The 19,163-nt window shown below is 45.7% G+C and overlaps 1 protein-coding gene across 1 annotated transcript; it reads right to left on the reverse strand.

Annotated features, from left to right (window-relative positions):
- Nucleotides 1-417: 417 nt before the first annotated feature.
- On the reverse strand, nucleotides 418-1,910 carry C8R40DRAFT_1173276 (uncharacterized protein; the record flags this gene model as incomplete). The annotated part of the gene is made up of 2 exons (XM_046231998.1): nucleotides 418-1,416; nucleotides 1,482-1,910. The coding sequence occupies 2 exons, from the start codon at nucleotides 1,908-1,910 to the stop codon at nucleotides 418-420; spliced, it is 1,428 nt and encodes a 475-aa protein (XP_046083960.1).
- Between the last annotated feature and the right edge of the window lie 17,253 nt (nucleotides 1,911-19,163).

The raw sequence follows: 19,163 nt of genomic DNA on the forward strand, positions 1-19,163 counted from the left end.
AAAAATCATCCGACACAGCATACCCCCAAACCAACGAGCGGGTGTGCGAATGAAGATGCCCCATGCAAATATGAAGACGAAGATGGCTGCTGAGGCGTGGCTCGCCTGTGAACGAAACATCTCCGACATCGCAAACGACTGTTATCGAACGATGTGGGTTAACATCCAGTCCCACGAAGTCAATGATATCTGCTGGAGGAATCGAAAAGATTGAGTTTTAGATCCCTGGAACTCTAGCCCACAGGGCTCAATCAGTAATGACGGCCAACTCACTCGGAGAACTAAGAACCAGAGTAGATTGAGGGGTTATAACACGGTAAGGATGAACGGCATAGAACAGATGATTTCGTTCCGTTATCCCTGCGCCTTAAGGATTTCAAAAGAACCCTTATATGATTTGAGAACTGTAGTCAACCCTTACGCTTGTTCAACTTTTGGGTCTAATTCTATCAGCGCCAGATCAGTCTTCTTTGTGCCCGTCGAACATAGCATCGAACATAGTTGACTCGAATTCTCATTATTTTTAATTGGTATTTGCATGACAGGAGAGGGCTCTAATTGAACATTCCGTATTCGGGTGGATGATATGCTGGGTAGAGAAAGAGCCGGTCCAGTATACTCTTCGGAAAAGCTTCGTCCATGTCCATTGAAATTTGGCCCGACTCGCTCCCTCCTAGCCTTCCAATCAGGGTTTATGGCAGAGATATCGGGCTGTTTAAAAACGGGATCATTCGTGAATGTTGACTGGCTATTCTTCAAAAGCTTTGTAGTGGCCCCGTCGAGATATCCCTGCCAGTCTTCCTCGAGTGAACGACGAGATGGCTCGCGCCTAGCTTGAACATCGGCAAGCTCATGTCCCTCATGAACATTGAGGTACGGCTCACGCTCTTGGTCGTTGTAGCTCGAGCTAGGACTGTCAAATGACAATCTAGCTATGATCGTATCTCGGGTAGATGCCGCGATGGGCAACGCTGTCAGAATCGTGTTTAACGACGGGGCAGGAGTTGTCGCATGTCGATTGTGGATAATTCTACTATTAGAAGGTCGCGGCTGTGACAGAGGTGACGGGGACGATGAATTTGACAAAGCAGACGTCCTGGACGATGGAGGGAAGAAAGACAGTTCTGATGCAGGAATTCGGCGAATGGCTGACGACGAAATCGTTGTCGCTGTCGGAGATTGGATAGCTTCCGGTACAGTAAATTTATGAGAATAGAAGGAAGCTGGTTCATCCGATGAGGAGGCGAAGCTGGGAGTGACAGTTGGTGGAGGTAATGAGGTTTTCTCGAGTGGGATATAAAGTGTGTTCCGGAGATGTATTGAATCTGAAGACCACAGATGATTTGCCCGCCGTAGCTCAGTAAGATTGATTCTATATTTCAAAGCGACGCCGGCTAAGGAGTCTTTGGAAGAGACCTGAGTACATAGCGTGACGCGACGTAAGCAAGGATTCGAACCTGATTTAACCAAATTTCACTCACTTCGTGAACAATGACTACCTTTTCATTTGAAGTAGCTTCATCTTGGCCAGTGTCTTCTTCATCGTCTTCTTCATTGTTAGGAAATGAAGGTACGTCGACTAAACGATCACTGTCCAGAATGCGGGTCAAATGTGGCCTGGTGACTCCGGCATCTTCGAAGCTATTAGATAGTCCAGCACTGCGCAGCGGGTGATGATCGAGGATACTGGCGTCTTCGGCCTGAGCTTTTCTTATCTCTGTGTGTTGGTTGTCCCCTCCAGCACAGAATCCTCTATCATCATTATGAATATTTGCAGTGACAGATAGTGTACTTGGTGAAGTTGGAAAGAATGAAGTGTTTTGTAGGGATGAAGTAGATAATGATCTTGAGCGTGAGTCTACGGGAGCTGCGAAAGGATTATAATGAAGCTGGTCCACACCGTCCTGCATGATGTGGAACAAGCAATCCTACGGTCCGGCATGCCGGCGATCTTCCTATGTTGTCTATTGTTTATTTCGAACAACTTTTGGTTTTGCGATCATCGTTCTTAAAATTCCCATCGAGAAAAACGAGCCCCACCGGTAGCTTTGTCCAAATCTACCAATGCTTGACTATTCACCTTGTCATCAGGGCTATACTGCTCGCTGTCCCCGCCTTCAGATAATTTTCAGACAAAGGTCGATGATATCGATGAGCGAACGTCAAAAACCAACCTTTGCGGCTCCTCCGCAATAATGTTAATATGTGCCTTATTCCCCTTCTAACAGTGTTCCGCCTAAACTGATCAGGATTAGATCCTTATTAACCTTCCCCGGGTATCTTTATCAGAATCAAGAAGTATGAATCCGCGCCCTGTTCTGCTGTTCTGCTTAAGTTCTCATCGATATCCTGCTTAGTCTCTCACATAGATGTCTTCGCATTCGGGGACGACAGCGGCTGTGGGCGGAAGAGCTAGTGGTGGAGGGGCTTCGTAAATCAGCCTCTACTCTTTTCAGCTTGTCTCGCTACTGGAACTTCCACTGCCATTGGCGGAAAGATTGGCGGACGAAGCTGCTCTTGGAGGCAGTGATAGTTAAGGCGTATGATTCAACCAGGTAACCCAAAACATCCTGTCTCTATGTATTCACCTCTGATTAATAGGGCTTCGAGAACGAGTATGTGAATGATTTTGCGATCTAGCAGAAACCTCAGCTTACATTGTACCATCCGCCGTATGAATCGTATGAACCAGCTCTGAATGCATGGTTGTATTACTCGCGCCAACTGCGGGGTGTCTAGCGTCAGATGCTCAGACTCCAATAGTTTGAGCGGAAGCGTTAGAGGGTTCATAAAACACGATGTATCCGTACGCTATCGGTTTCGCCCTGGATCCGTTCATTCCGGCGACTTTCCAATGCAAAATGATTTATACAGTAGCCAAAATCCTTGGGCAAAATTTCGTCCGTGCGCTATGGACTTCATCCGCCCTAGATACGCCTCGAGATTATTGTGAACACTGGGATATCCTGGGATTTACGTAGGTAAGGTAGGATTGCGATCTCGAGGTAAAAAGAATTCGGGGTTGCTCGGTACCGCTCACGAAGTTGTGAACGGTGTGTCCGACCGTATCTTTATCCCCACAAAATTTTGGTCGCCGGTCCCATACACTCATCTCTCTCCCCCATGACCTGTTACAGCGCGGCGGAAATATCACCTTGCTTGCAACGGTCAATGAACATCCATAACCTCGAGCGCCTGTGCAAAAATTCCTTTCATAGTTATCTGATTCTCTGTCCGTTCCGACCAGTGTTGGACCACTTGGTCATGGGCAAGGGTCATGGTCAATTTTTTGTGACTAGTTGCAGACGGTCATTTGGTCGCTGAAAGCGACCTGACCTTCAGATGCCTAGCGCGCGCTAGACGCGCGCAGACCAGGCAATTATTCTTGCCACCTTTAGGGTTGAGGGTCTCAGTGGACCCAGGGGGCCCTCGACCGAGAAATTCGATGAAATGACCTGGAAATGACTGAATGTCCGAATCAAGCCGAAATTACGCGAAATCAAACTTAGTCATCAGTGTTGGACTGCCGATGTGGGAGATGTACACCACTTTGAAGGGGTTCAAGATATGCATGCTCAGCAACAAGGTGTGCCAAGATATTGTACTTTCACATGGTAGTTGGGTGAGACTTACAGAGCATGCAATATATCAGGATATTTGTTGATGGTGATGTTGTAGATGAAGAGCATGCACTTGAGAATGACATATGTGTGTAGTGATAATTCCAATTAGATGCTGTAGTTTGCTTCTTTCCCTTCTTGCTAGTAATAAGGATGGTTTGACAACCATAAGGATATTCTCTGATCTAGATAATTGTCAGTGCTAATTAACAATTAGCAGATGTTGAAATTTTACAACCAATGGGTCAACAATATTACACTTATGAAGGAAAATATGGCATCCAACATGATTCCACATAGCACCAAGTGACACTAAAACTCTGCATAATTTACCCTTAAAGGAACTTTGGTTTTGGCATCAATTGTTTGCTGGACTGGAAGTACAGAAGAGCTATCCATAACAAAAAATTCATCATCTACAGATTGAGTACCTCAGTTTGCTCAGGTACCATAATAAAATACATCTGTTACCTTCAATGCCACAATAAGAGGAAGATAGATGCTGCACCTGAGGAAGGGAAGCAACTGTTTTCCAGAACAGATCAGTACTTGGATCCAGCATATTGCATACATAATCAAAGGTATCCTTGGGAACTGTATGAAAAAGTGCATGGAACATAATGATATTATCCGGTAACGAGCTTGCCTCGTTTTTGTGTGAAAGGGAATGGAAGGAATCAAATGTGCACTCCAACCAACCAATCTAATACACAATATGCGAGTTCTCTGCTATCAAATTTATTTAATAGCAAGGGGTAGCATTGTCAAAGGTTCTGCAAAGCTTTGAGAGCTAGGTAAGAAGCTTCGATCAATCAATTTGAATCATTCTAAGGATTTGGTATATTCCTTTGATTAAGGTAGATTCAGCACAATTTGTGCTTTGATTGTATTGATATGGGTATATCAAGAATTGGGGGTTTAAATCAAAGTAAATTAAAACCAAAACACACCGACCCCTACAGAGGGCTAGAACTATGTGCTGGCACAACCACACAGCGTGATTTGCCCTTAAGACCAACAACTGATCCTAGGTTTGAAGAATACCCAACAACTGGATATACTTCTCACAGTCACAAGGAGCAGAACACGATGTTCCTATACTCACAAGTGCCGGGCCCGAATGGCTGCTAGCGAAGAGGTTTCAGTCTGGTGGGAGTGTGTCTTTTCTTTTTACGGATTAGCACTGCAACATCGTCCCAAAATCACTTGTATCACAGTACAATTAATTTAATAAAATAAATGTTCGGAACTGCAAGGAGACTTCTACAATCAGTCAGATACCATTTAATTTGAATCTACATGTCCTTATTTGGTCCATAATGGATCCAAGATTCTAGTATACCTCCAAACATAGGTAGGTACTTTGGTATTCATTTAATTTAATTGTTTTGGAGAATGACTCAAATGGTGTTCAGCTGTCATTGCTGTTCAACATTTACTTCGATTGTTTGTCACCTCGTCCGGAGGCAAATCAGCTCTCCTCGATTCTAATCCTATCAATCTGATTCATCTGGATTAAACTAATTGCTTCTCTCTTTGAATAGACACCCATTGTGCCTATACTCTATCAAGGGAGTTACACATAGTATTCATTTAATTGTATTCTTCAATATTTTCTACGTCAGGACTCCTTGACATTCATTTGATATGTCTTCGGAGCCTCGCAGTACTTCAATTGTTCTTCTAGTCATTTTCCTCAACCATGCAACTGTTATGATCACTTCTTTTTCATCTTATCTTTCTCCTTATCCCTTGTCTTATCTTTTATCTTTTGTCTTATCTTCTATCTCCCTTATCCTATATCTTGTCTTATCTTGTCACCTGACCTATTATTCATGCTTACTGATACAACATGCGCTTTTCATTTACTTATATTAAACACAGCAGTATCACAACACGTATACAGCATGGCGATCGAGCTTCCATTACTTACACATTGCTTTACTTATGTTTTACTCATGTTTACCACTAACCCAGGGCGTTGGGCATTACTAGGGCAGAGGGTTGTTCACTAGTATATAGGCTGTAGCTACTTGCTGTGTTTCCTTAGCTTTGATCTCGTCTATTCTACCTGGTTTAGCCCAGAGCTCTGCTTGCTTCCTTTATCGCTTCACTATCTGAGGTTTTCTTGAGTGTGACACCTGGTGACACCCGTTACTAGAACCAGTCGCTGACAGAAGATCAAAGCTATTCTTACCACCTGTCACACGCTACGCAATCATATCCCTATCACAATTATCCCCGCTCACATTTTTACCAACCCTTCACAGACTTCTACTCTCTATTCGAGCAGTGTCGCCTATAGTACAAAGGTGTAACGTTGAGTCCGACACCGTACTGGCAGACGAAAGCGTCGACTGATCACTAATCTTCGGAGAGGGGTCTTCGCGTGCACAACGAGCTCCATTCCTAGACAGGGAGGGTGCATCTGTTCATCAAGTGAGAGTGGAAGGCTGCTTCCCACATCATCGTACTCTATTTTCGAAATCTCTCCCACACTACTCTCGACTTCTACAAATCCAATCATACATTTTCCCATCATCACCACCGGGTTGCATTAGTAACTCGTCTTCCTTACAACGGATTTTACTTCAAGACTAGGACGACCTAGACTTTCGGTACAAACCGATCGTTACCGTACCCCTGATTCATCTGCTCCATCCACTTCATCTTCTATTGAACGAAATATCACCTCATTCATACCTGCCTACATACCACCCAACTACAGCATGTCCAACCCTACTCCCGTTCCCACCACCACTACCTCCAACATTCATGGCAAGTCGTTGCTCAGAGAACCTAGCATCTTTGATGGCGACAAAGCGCAGTTCAAAGAGTGGCGTCGTACCCTCTTTGCCTACATTCGTGATCCAAGGAATAGGATCGTTACAGACAGTGAAAGAATTGACATTGCGGTCTCGTATATGCGAGGTCCCAAAGTCAGTAGCTGGGTCCAGAATTATACGGACGATAATTTCAATGACGATGAGGAGGAATGGAAAGTCACCTGGAAAGGATTCAAGGACGCATTGAATGCCTCCTTCCTAGACAAAGGACTTACAGAGAACGCACAGGAGAAGCTAGAACATCTCCGTCAGGGCCCCAATGAGAGGGCAGAGGATTTCTTCAAGGAATTTGAAGTCATCATGAGAGACGCTGGATATGCTAAGGACGCCCCCTACGTTATCAGACTGATCGAAATGAACGTAAAGCCGAAACTGATCGACCAAGTGTACGGCACCAGCAATGAGCGAATCGAAAAATTCGATGAACTCAAACAGAAGATTATCAGCATCGACGACATGTGGTGGCGTCGTGAGGAAATGCGACGAAATTGGTCAAGCAGATACCAGCGGAATGCTGGGCAAGGACCTAGTAGCCAGAGATGGCAACCACAAACGACACAGGCTCCCGCAACTAAGGCTCCGACTCCTGCGGTACCCACCCAGGATAGGAAAGACGGTACTGGAATAACTTTCAAAGGTGCAGGCAGACCAATGGACATCGATGCTGCGCGTCGCAACAAGGAATGTTTCCATTGTGGCAAGCAAGGCCACATTGCAAAGTTCTGTCCAGAGAAAGCACCGAAGCCACAGTTCGTCAGAGGCATGTGGAACCGGATGACACAGGAGGATCAGGAGGCTATGGCCAAAGAATTGGGTTTTGTCCTGCCCCAGCAGTAGACGCAGGTCTGCCGGGGCCAATCTCAGAATCAGCATCGGACTTTTCATCATCGTCATATGTAGACAGTCAATTTAGTTTTGAATTTGGTAGTACTGGTACACCCAATAAAAATAACTTATCTACAATGACGACCCGAGCTGAGGAAAAACCTGTGAGATATGAACCAAATACACCTGAATGGGTGGCGCAGCGGTTACAAATGGACAAACTCCCTATGGCTATAGGAATCCTTAGAGCCTGGATGCCTGAAAGTCGTGTCAGAGAAGCATCGGAAGAAACGGTATTGGCTGTACGAAATCTGAGTCATGCAACCGCAACTGAAGCAGTTACCAATCTCAAAAGTCGTAAGAGATTCGTCCGAGGTACCCGAGGACGTGAGCTAAAGTTGCGAACCACTATTGAGAATATCGACAATGGTGTACAGATTGAAACGGAAGCCCTCCTAGACAGCGGAGCCACAGGGTCCTGTATCAATAAGGATTTTGTAGAACATCACCAGCTCACTGTTAAGAAGTTACCAGTCAAAATGCCGATCTATAACGCCGATGGCACTCTGAACAAAAATGGTTCCATAGAAGGCTATGTACAAGTCCGAATGGTGATAGGAGATCATGCCGAACGAATAGATATGGCAGTTACCAATCTAGGCAAGACAGATATCTTTCTAGGCATAGACTGGCTACGTTACCATAATCCTAGCATTGATTGGAAGGAATCTACGTTGACGTTCGAACGTTGTCCTGACAAATGCGGGTATTTGCCACACTATGAATCACCTGAGGATGATGGTACAGAGGAAAAACTTGTCGATGGTGAAAGGATCTTCTGGTTCGATTGGGATGGGTATCTTTCTGACCAAGGCCATATCAAAGTACAAACTGCCACTACAGATGCCGCTACTCCATACCTTACCGAGTATGCTGATGTATTTAGTAAAAAAGACTTTGACCAAATGCCAGAAAGACGTCCATGGGATCATGCCATAGAGTTAACGCCAGGCTCCAAACCAGTTGACTGTAAAGTCTATCCACTCAGTCCACCGGAACAGAAGGCTTTAGATGAATTCCTAGAGGAAAACCTTAGATCGGGACGAATACGACCATCACGCTCACCCATGGCTTCACCTTTCTTCTTAGTCAAAAAGAAAGATGGAACACTACGGCCTGTACAGGATTATCGAAAGCTAAATGACATGACTGTCAAGAATCGATATCCACTCCCGTTAATCCAGGAACTCATTGATAAACTGAAGAATTCCAAGATCTTTACCAAAATGGATGTCCGATGGGGATTTAATAACATCCGGATCAAAGAAGGAGATGAATGGAAGGCAGCATTCCGAACAAACAGAGGCTTGTTCGAGCCCACAGTTATGTTTTTCGGACTTACAAACTCACCCGCCACGTTCCAAGCATTCATGAATCACATCCTTCGAGAGCTCATTGATCAAGGACACGTCATTGTCTATATGGATGATATCCTTATCTTCACGGACAACATTGAGGAACATCGGATCATCGTCAGAAAGGTTCTTGACATCCTAAAAGCCAACAAACTGTACTTGAAACCTGAAAAGTGCACCTTTGAGGCTAGGGAAGTTGAATATCTTGGAATCATCGTAGGCAATGGACAAATCCGGATGGACCCAAAAAAGGTTGAAGCAGTTCGAACCTGGCAGCCACCACAGAAAAAACGCGAACTACAATCATTCTTAGGGTTTTGCAACTTCTTCCGCCGGTTCATCCGAGATTTCAGTAAAATTGCCAAACCCCTAACACGGCTCACAGGGAATGCGACTTGGGAATGGACATCTCTTGAACAAGATGCGTTCAATCAACTGAAAGACCGGATCATCGAAGACGTCACTCTCATTATCCCAAGAGAGACTGGAAAGTTCCGGATTGAAGCTGATTCTTCCGATTACGCAAATGGTGCTGTCTTATCGCAAAACGTTGATGGAAAGTGGAGACCAGTAGCCTTCAGGTCCAGGTCACTTAACGAGGTTGAACGGAATTATGAAATTTACGACAAGGAAATGATGGCCATCATGGATTCTCTATCAGACTGGAGACAGTATTTGCTGGGCGCAAAAGAACCTGTTGAAGTCTTTACCGATCACCAGAATCTCCAGTATTTCCGGAAACCTCAGAAGTTGAATCGACGACAAGCCAGATGGGTAGTTGAAATTGCTGAATACCATATTGAGCTCTTCCATAAGCCTGAGAAATCGATGGGAAAAGCCGATGCTCTGTCAAGGATGTCAGGCCTTGAGAAAGGGGAGAATGACAATACCGACGTCACACTGCTAAAACCAGAATTTTTCATTTCTCAAGTAACGGATCAGACATCTGCTCCCGAAGATGATCTTCTTAATCTCATCCGAAGAAAGAAAAACCAGCGAGACAAGTTAGTACAGGTTGCCCTCGAGTCTAAAGACAAGGAATGGCTTGAAACTGAGGATGGACTAGCAGTTTGGCAAGGACGCATCTATGTCCCCAAGGACAAAGAGCTCAGAGGACGAATCATACAGGCACATCATGACGCCCAGACAGCAGGACACCCTGGCCGCTATAAAACTATCGAGTTAATTACACGCAACTACTGGTGGCCAGGAATCAGTCGAGACGTCAGGATCTACGTGGAAGGCTGTGAAAAATGTCAGGCCACAAAGACACATCGTACAAAACCCGTAGGACCATTACATCCACATGACGTACCATCCGAGCCTTGGGAAATCATAGGAACAGATATGATTGGCGAATTACCAGAGTCTGGAGGGTATAATGCCATCAGCGTGTTTGTTGATCACTTCACGAAGAGGTTACGGCTCTTTGCCACGCATACTACGATAACATCTGAAGGAATGGCACGTGTCTATCGTGACAAAGTATTCCCGATCCATGGAATGCCCCGGAAGATTGTCCACGATCGTGGCCCTCAGTACCATGCCCGCTTCATGAAGGAACTGTACAAGTTGCTCGGAATCGAAAGCAACTATACAACTGCATACCATCCTCAGACTAATGGCCAGACGGAACGGGTAAATCAAGAAATTGAACATTACATCCGTCTTTTTGTGAATCATCATCAGAGTGATTGGCACGAATGGCTTCCTATGATGGAGTTTGCATATAATGATCGAGTACACTCAGCTACAAAGGTTTCGCCCTTCTACGCAGACAATGGCAGACATCCATACAAAGGAACCACACCGAAGATGACGTCACAAAACCCAACAGCACAGGAGTTTGCCGATAGTATGAAACGGATCAGGGAAGAAGTAGGATCGGCGCTGAAAAAAGCCGCTGAGGACATGAAGCGCCAATATGACAAACACCGGAATGAAGCGATAGAGTATAAGGCTGGTGATAAAGTCTGGCTTGAAGGAACCAACATAACGACAGATCGCCCAATGAAGAAACTTGGGGATAAACGATTTGGACCGTTTAAAGTCCTTGAAAAGATCGGATCCAGCTCATACAAACTCGACATCCCTCGCACGTGGAAAAGAGTCCATAATGTCTTCAACGAAACACACCTATCCCCGTACCATGAACCCCAATTCCCGACACAACCCCGAAATACCGAACCACCTCCAGAAGTAGTTGGAGAAGAAGAAGAGTACGAAGTAGAAGAGGTTGTGGATGCACGCAAGTATCGGAATGGCATCCAGTACAAAGTAAAATGGAGAGGTTACGGACCACATGAAATGACGTGGGAACCTGCAGCTAATATGACGAATGCCAAAGAAGCTGTTCAGGACTTCCACAAGAAGTATCCTAACAAGCCCAGGCCTCGAACCCTTAAACGGATCGAGATTCCGATTGCTCAATTTCCCACTGAATTGTTCCGACAAATACCTACACCAGACATAGAACCAGTCCCAAGTACCATGCCATCTGAAGCACTTGTCAACCGACTTACGCGTCATGGAATTCGCGCCTTAAAGAGGGGGTAATGTTATGATCACTTCTTTTTCATCTTATCTTTCTCCTTATCCCTTGTCTTATCTTTTATCTTTTGTCTTATCTTCTATCTCCCTTATCCTATATCTTGTCTTATCTTGTCACCTGACCTATTATTCATGCTTACTGATACAACATGCGCTTTTCATTTACTTATATTAAACACAGCAGTATCACAACACGTATACAGCATGGCGATCGAGCTTCCATTACTTACACATTGCTTTACTTATGTTTTACTCATGTTTACCACTAACCCAGGGCGTTGGGCATTACTAGGGCAGAGGGTTGTTCACTAGTATATAGGCTGTAGCTACTTGCTGTGTTTCCTTAGCTTTGATCTCGTCTATTCTACCTGGTTTAGCCCAGAGCTCTGCTTGCTTCCTTTATCGCTTCACTATCTGAGGTTTTCTTGAGTGTGACACCTGGTGACACCCGTTACTAGAACCAGTCGCTGACAGCAACCTGATTGGTCTATTAGACTAAATCACAGTCTTTTAGATTAATGCATGATCTCATTCTAGAAGGAGTATTTGATAATTCCTGAGTTCTAGAAAGTCATTTTGAGTCAATCCTTGGCTCATGGTCACTTGAGTAAGTTCTTCCAAACTCCTGCCAGTGTAAGGTCCAATAAGAATACCCTTGGTATGTCATACATGAATGGTCATCCTTCAGATGTAGTCCGAGTCTGGTATAATCCTGCTTGACAAACAGGTAGACTTTTATCTGAAGGTAGTATCGGGGATGGGTAAATCACCAACTTGTGGTAGTATGGGTATATGGTCCCTTCAACTTATTAGACTGATTCCATATTGACTTTGACTGTCAATCTGGGTCTCAATTACAGTCCTCTTGATACAAATCTATGCGTGAAAATGTCACAATTCACAGCATAGACGTCTAGCCAAAATTTAGGCGTGTCATCCCCCCCAAACTAAAGAATTTGACCGTCCTCGGTCATTCGTAGTTTTTGTACCAGGGAAAGGATACCCAATCTGTTATTAGATTGATTTGACAAGACTATATCTCCTTTTAATGTGAATCACTGGGTTTGGATCTCTACTTCTCCGTGCTTTCCAATCAATTTGGATACCCTCAAATGGGTTTCTAGCGCTCATATTATCAATTTATTCACACACCTGCTATGAATCATAACATTTTAGCGCTCAATTTGAATTGAATACTTTTTTGGTATTCTTATCACAGTTCGAAAATTTAATTCACAATCCTTTCATCATCTATTCACAGAACGAGCTTCCATTTCATGGAGAGCTGCTCTGACGTACACGCTGAATCATTGTGTACGTTTATTTGGTTTGGGCACGGGGTTCAACAAATTTTCATTGAAGTCCGCTTTCTCCCTTTACTCTCTTCTTTCATCTCGTTTATTCAAAATGGCTTCGACTTCGAGTGAAACTCGATCTTCGGCCTCATCCACCCTTCTTCCAACCTCTCTCATGGAGGCCCAGGTAATTCTGGCAGGTCTTTCATTCAAATCAACACTCCCTCTGTTTTTTGAGAGCGCCATTTTTCACTGTCTTCAACAGGGTGATTATTCCCCTCCCGTTATTGATTCAACAAACTCTCCGGATTACAATGGCTCTGGTTCCCTTCCTGCTTTCTCGTATCCTCGTTCTTTGGTCTTTTTTTGTTTTCCTCCCGAGAGTTCACTTCCATTGTCTGTGGCCTCTGGCCTGGACTTGTTCTGTTCTGCCCAAATGGCAGTTCGAACATTGCAAGTTTTAACGGACGATTCGCCTACATCAGAGTTGTTGGAAGTTTATGATGTATTCGAGGAGGCTGCTCCATTTTTGGTGCGTAAACGGATTACCTCTCTACATCATTTATATTTGATGGGTTTTACTAGATTTATATTCGTGACTTCTGGATTGGTCGGGCCAATTGTCCTCTATTCGCAGAGCACATCCTTTTGACTACTACATCTTTATCTCAAAGCCTTCCCGCGTTTTTTTGCGATAATTTAGAACAACAATGGGGCCTTTCCCCCGATCATCAATCTCAGGCTTTGGTAAGTGTACCATTCAACCCTTATTATTCTTTTCCTTTAATTCAATCTTTACAGGATTCCTTGAAATTCAAACAATTCCCGGCAATTCCTATTCCTTTTTGTTTACACTTCCGCAAGGGGAGCGCCATGATGCGTTTGGTGCCCTCCAAAGAACTAGATGTCTTTGCCTCGTTACGCAGTGAAGGTTCATTGGCGGTCGCATCAAAGATTACTACTCCTTCACCACCCTTGGAGATCAAGCCATCGTCGCAGGCTTCCAAGGCACCTGTAGCTCCCCCTCGATTAATCAGAAGGAATCGGGAGTTAGAGAGCCTCAAAGCTGATGCCTCCACATTTTGTGAGTATTAATTTAATTCCTTGATTTCATATTTTTATTCATTTTATCTTTGTTTGCTTTGTTTTCAGTTTCTTCTCCTCATTCCACTCATTCAAAAGACTCTGATAATGAGCTCTTAAGCGGGTTCCCATCTATAGACACAGCTCCTCAAGCCTCTTTGTCTATCAAGGTTTCTGTGGGCAGAAAGGAGCCTAAGTCCAAAGCTACTGTCAAGGTAGTTGAAGATTCCAAAGCCTCTGATCCTACTTTTTCTGCCATGGCTTACAAAAGAGTTCGACTCCCTCCTTGTTCGAGGAAAATTGCACCGGCTACTTCAAAAGGAAAAGCATGGCAAATCGTTGTCACTGACAAAGATTCCACTTCTAATGAAGTTGAATCTGAAGATGAGGATCAGGAGGAGGACACTGCGCCCCCTCCAAAATGCCTGAAAACGATTTCTTCCATCCCTGGTAAAGCTTTATTCATCGTTTTTTGTTTTATTTCATTAATTCAATTTGATTGCAGCTTCACTGCCTTGTCGTTCTATTAAAAGGGTTCCTGTCCCCAAACGGGTGACTAAAGCTGCTGTGAAGTCTGCTCCTGAGCACTCCTCAGGTAGTACCTTTCAACCGGTACTATTGGCGGATGCTCAAGGACGCCTGTGGCTCCCTGAGCAGTCAACTGGGAACTTCACTCCCTTCCCCAAATTTGCTCATGCCAGGGTAAGTCATAGTTATTCAATGTAATTCATTCCACATGCTAATTCTATTAATTTAATAGAATAGCGCTGCCTTAAGTCGAGAGAATCCCTTGCTGGCAATCAACCCTGACTTCATCAAGCTGGGCTCCGTTTTGGAGACTCAAAATGCTTGTTTCACGATGCAGGACTTGATGCGGGTTAATTGAGTGATTCGCAACATAAGTCATTCTTTTTGTATTTTATTTAATTTCAATGCTCATTTCGTTTGCAATTCATGTAGCCTTCCATTCCCAGCCAAGCTTGCGTTTCGGCGCTCGCTTGAGGGGATTTGGAGGCGAATTCTGCTCCACTACCAGGATACAAATTCCAGGCATGCTCCTCACGGAGTTTGAAGTGCTTGGGTTCCTTGGATGTGCTCAATGCGCTTCATAAGGCCTCAACTAGCAGTACGCATGATAATTTTTTTCTATTTAATTTAATTCATTTGATTGTTTTTAGATCTAGCAAACTCATTACGACGAGCCACCAACTTGAATGATCAGTTGAAACAAGTTGGGTCTCTCTTTGATACGACCAAGGAGCTCTTCCTGCGGTCCATTTTGGACCTTCAGAATGCAGGGGAGGACCCCATTGTTGTACTCGAGGCCCTCAAAGCTGCCAAACCCAATCGTCAGGCCATCAATTTGATGAGTGGACCCTTATGGCCACTCTGTGCCGTTGGCCCAGTCCATTCAATCTGAGTGGACTGAATTTCGATAATTGGACTCCAGGAGGATGGATCGAACTGCTACACAGCATCCATTCTGGGGAGTCAACGGCATGTGTCGATGAAGATGGCCACCTGGTCAAATCTTCTCCCTCTCCTGACTCAGCTGCCGAGGCTTTCGAAGGCCTCAACGAAGTTGTCATGAAGTACATAGCCCCTATTATTTTCCTTTTCTCACCGTCTCGATGCCTTTACTTGTATGATTACATCACTGTCAAACCCCATCGATTACTGATCCATCTGTTACCCTTCTCCTTCTACTGGCTTCCGCCACCTTTCTTGTTCCTAAACTGTACAGTATTACGTCATTGTTTCTTGCAGACCGGATTATGTATATATAGCCAACCCTCCACAGCCTGGTCCCTTATCTTGACCTCTCTGTCATTATCTGGGACCAGGTATGTGCTTACTTATTATTACCTATGACTACGATACTCAATATATCTCTGTCATTATCTGGGACCAGTTTGCCTATGCTCCGCTTAGTCGCTCCGCCTTCCTGACCTGCTTAGTCGCTCCGCCTTATTGCCCCGCTTAGTCACTCCACTTTCCTGCTCCGCTAGTCACTCCGCCTCTGCCGCTTCGTGACATTAGGTCAAGATCCATCACTGCACTGACAGCCTACCAATAAGGTTGTCCTTGCAGGATCCATAGACACCACGTCTTCCCCAGTCCCGCCCGATTCTGAAACACCTGCTGCCAGTATAGACTGCTCCGCACTCCCACACGCACTTGACCCCAGAGACCAAGCTCACGCCCACAACAACGACGATACTTGGCGCGATTGCCAGTCTCAACCTTGCCCCAACGCCCTTCCCAACTCAATCCGAGAGCCACTCACTGTGAGCAATATAACCTTCCTGCCAATTCCCCAACCCCAATCGCCTACTCCCATTATGTCGACTCCTGTCCCGCCTGCCCCAAATACCTCTGCTGAGGATCTCATGGCTCAGCTCATCAGACAAGTAGCTAACCTTGCTACAGCTATGGAGGAACGCTCATCCTCCAAGTCAAGCATAAACAAACCCGAGGTTTTCAAGGGTAAAGATGGCGCTGAAGCTCGTCGCTTCATGGCTCAGTTCCAAAATTGGGTGTCAGAACAATCTGATCTCACCAAAAGCCAAGTGAAACTTATCAAGTCTGCCTTGGGCTTCTTCACAGAAAGTGCCGGAGATTGGGCAACTCCCCATCTACTACATTTCAGTGCGGAAAATCCCCCTTTCAGAGGAAATTGGGATACGTTCTTGAAGGAATTTAGCCAACGGTTTGAACCAATGGACCCAGGTATGGAAGCCCGTAGCGAGATCAAGAATCTCAGGCAAAGTAAAGGGCAGACAGTTGCAGAATTTGCCCAGAAGTTCAAGGATATCGGAGATCGGACTGAAATGTCTGATATTGACCTGTGGGAACGCTTCTTTACTGCATTACTCCCAGAGATCCGACAACACCTCATCACTGTAAACATTGCCCAATGAATTGCTCCGACTCTGAAGGAGGCAATCAAACGGGCCATATCGGTGGATGTCTACCTGCACGATCCCACCATGACTGGCCGGAACTCTGGATACTCTCCCACACATACCGCTCACACTACCCCTGCTGACCCCCACGCTATGGACATTGATGCAACCCACACTAGTAATGGGAATACTAGGGAGGCATTCCTAGCTCGCATGCGAGGACGATGTTTCGGCTGCGGTGCCCAAGGTCATGTCAAGCAAAACTGCCCACACCGAGAAACCACCTGCCGTTACTGTGGACGCCGAGGACATCTGGAAGCAGTCTGCCAAGACAAATTCATGGGACTCGGACGAGACCGAGGCCGATGCCAGCAACCTCGACGCCAACAGATATCCGCTACGGGACCCGCGCCATTCTCCCTGTTCCCAAATGAATCCATCCAGATTGCTTCCTCGACCTCAACATCTGCTCCTGCACCCGTAGCTGCTACTCCGAGCCCCCCTAACCAGGACTTTTCCAACCAGATTGGTCAAATAAGGGAATTACTCAATCGTGCTAACACTATGTTCTCCTCGTCCTCTGGCTTTCAACAGGGTTTTTAAAGAGGGTACCCGCTTCGGCTGCACCGAGAGTACCCCGTAATCAGTTTGTTATGTTCGTTACTTCTTTGTATGACTCGCACCCATCATGTACAATATCGTCGATCCGGGAATTGAACTCCACTTCCCCACATTTCCGAATTCATGCGAGACTAAGAGGAAGGAATCACAGTATAACAACTGCAGCCATGGTAGACTGTGGAGCTACCGCCCTGTTTTTAAACCAAGACTTTGCCACTCGGAACCATGTAAGATGTGCACCCCTTCATAAACCAATCGACATTTTTAATATCAATGGAACACCTAACTGGGCTGGACGGATAACCCATTTTGCACGCCTAGCACTCACAGTGGATAATCAAGAGCGATGGATGGACTTTCTGATCACCAACCTAGGAGGAAAAGACGTCATCCTTGGACTCCCCTGGCTACGGAAGGTAAATTCGGTGATTGATTGGGAGAAAGGACGACTTTCAGTAAAGCCCCCTCGGGTAGCTATAGAAGAAGTTCCAGATGAGGAGATCTCATACTCTCATCTAGCCGCCGCTAACACAGAAAGCCCAATCCCTGAACTCCCAAACCTGGAACCTCCCACTGAATCCCCTCACATTGAGGTGCCACTGGAAGCAACCCTTGAAGAGAGCGAATCAGCACTGGGGCTATAACAAAGTCAGAATCAAGGAAGGTCATGAATGGAAAGGGGCCTTTGCAACCACACAAGGGCTGTTCGAGCCTAAGGTTATGTTCTTGGGTCTCACCAACTCCCCTGCAACGTTTCAAGCACTTATGAATGCTATATTTGCAGACCTCATTGCAGCTGGAAAGGTAGCGGTTTATCTAGACGATATCCTCATCTTTAGCAGTGATCTTCAGGAGCACCGACGAGTGGTACGGGAAGTACTAACCCGGTTGGAGAAGCATGATCTATACCTATGGCCGGAGAAGTGCGAATTTGAACAACAGCAGATTGAATATCTAGGTCTTATTATATCGGAAGGGGAGGTGAGAATGGACCCAGTAAAGGTAGCTGCAGTTCGTGACTGGCCAGCCCCCACTAACCTTCGAGAGCTATGAGGGTTCCTTGGATTTGCTAACTTCTACCGGCACTTTATCCGGAACTTTGCAAGGATAGCCAGGCCCCTGAACGGCCTCACTCGGAAAGATACACCCTTCGCCTGGATGGACACCCAGCAACAGGTAGATGCTTCAGGCTTTGCTACCGGCGGTGCCCTCATGCAGAAGCAAGATGATGGCTAATGGCATCCTGTCGCCTTCAGATCAGCCTCTATGCAACCAGCAGAACAAAACTACGAGATCTATGACCGGGAAATGCTAGCTATCATAGAAGCGTTGAAGGACTAACCCAGCCATTTGACATCATCACTGATCACTCTAACCTCGAATTTTGGCACACAGCTCAAGACCTCACCCGCCGCCAAGCCCGCTGGGCTCTATACCTTTCACGGTTTGACTTCCACATGATCCACCGCCCTGGTAGAATAAACACTCAGGCTGATGCTCTTTCCCGTATGGCAGCCCACCAGGTGCTAGACAGTGAGGATAACCGACAGCAGACAGTCCTTAAGCCCAACCACTTCACCAAAATTGCAGCTTCTATCCTACGGAACCCCTTAGAGGATCGCATGCAGAAAGCCTCACAGCGAGAAGCACAGGTATTGGAAGGTCTCAAAATAGTCAAAGAGCACGGACTACAACGCCTGGCCAATGGAATCGCCAAATGGGAGGAGGACAACGGTCTGGTCTACTACCGAGGACGAGTGTACGTGCCCGCAGACAATGACCTGCGCACTGAAGTACTACGTCAATGTCATGACCATCCCACTGCTGGACATCCTGGGCTCCACGGAACACTTGATCTAGTTAGCACCCATTTCTGGTGGCCAACACTGCGCTCCTTTGTGGAGAAGTACGTAGAGGGATGCGAGACGTGTGCACGCAAAAAGATCCAATGACACCCACGAGCTGTAACTCAACCACTAGATGTACCTTTGGGTCTATGGGA

This window comes from Lentinula edodes, assembly GCF_021015755.1.
Source record: "Lentinula edodes strain Le(Bin) 0899 ss11 chromosome Unknown C8R40scaffold_29, whole genome shotgun sequence".
NCBI lineage: Eukaryota > Fungi > Basidiomycota > Agaricomycetes > Agaricales > Omphalotaceae > Lentinula > Lentinula edodes.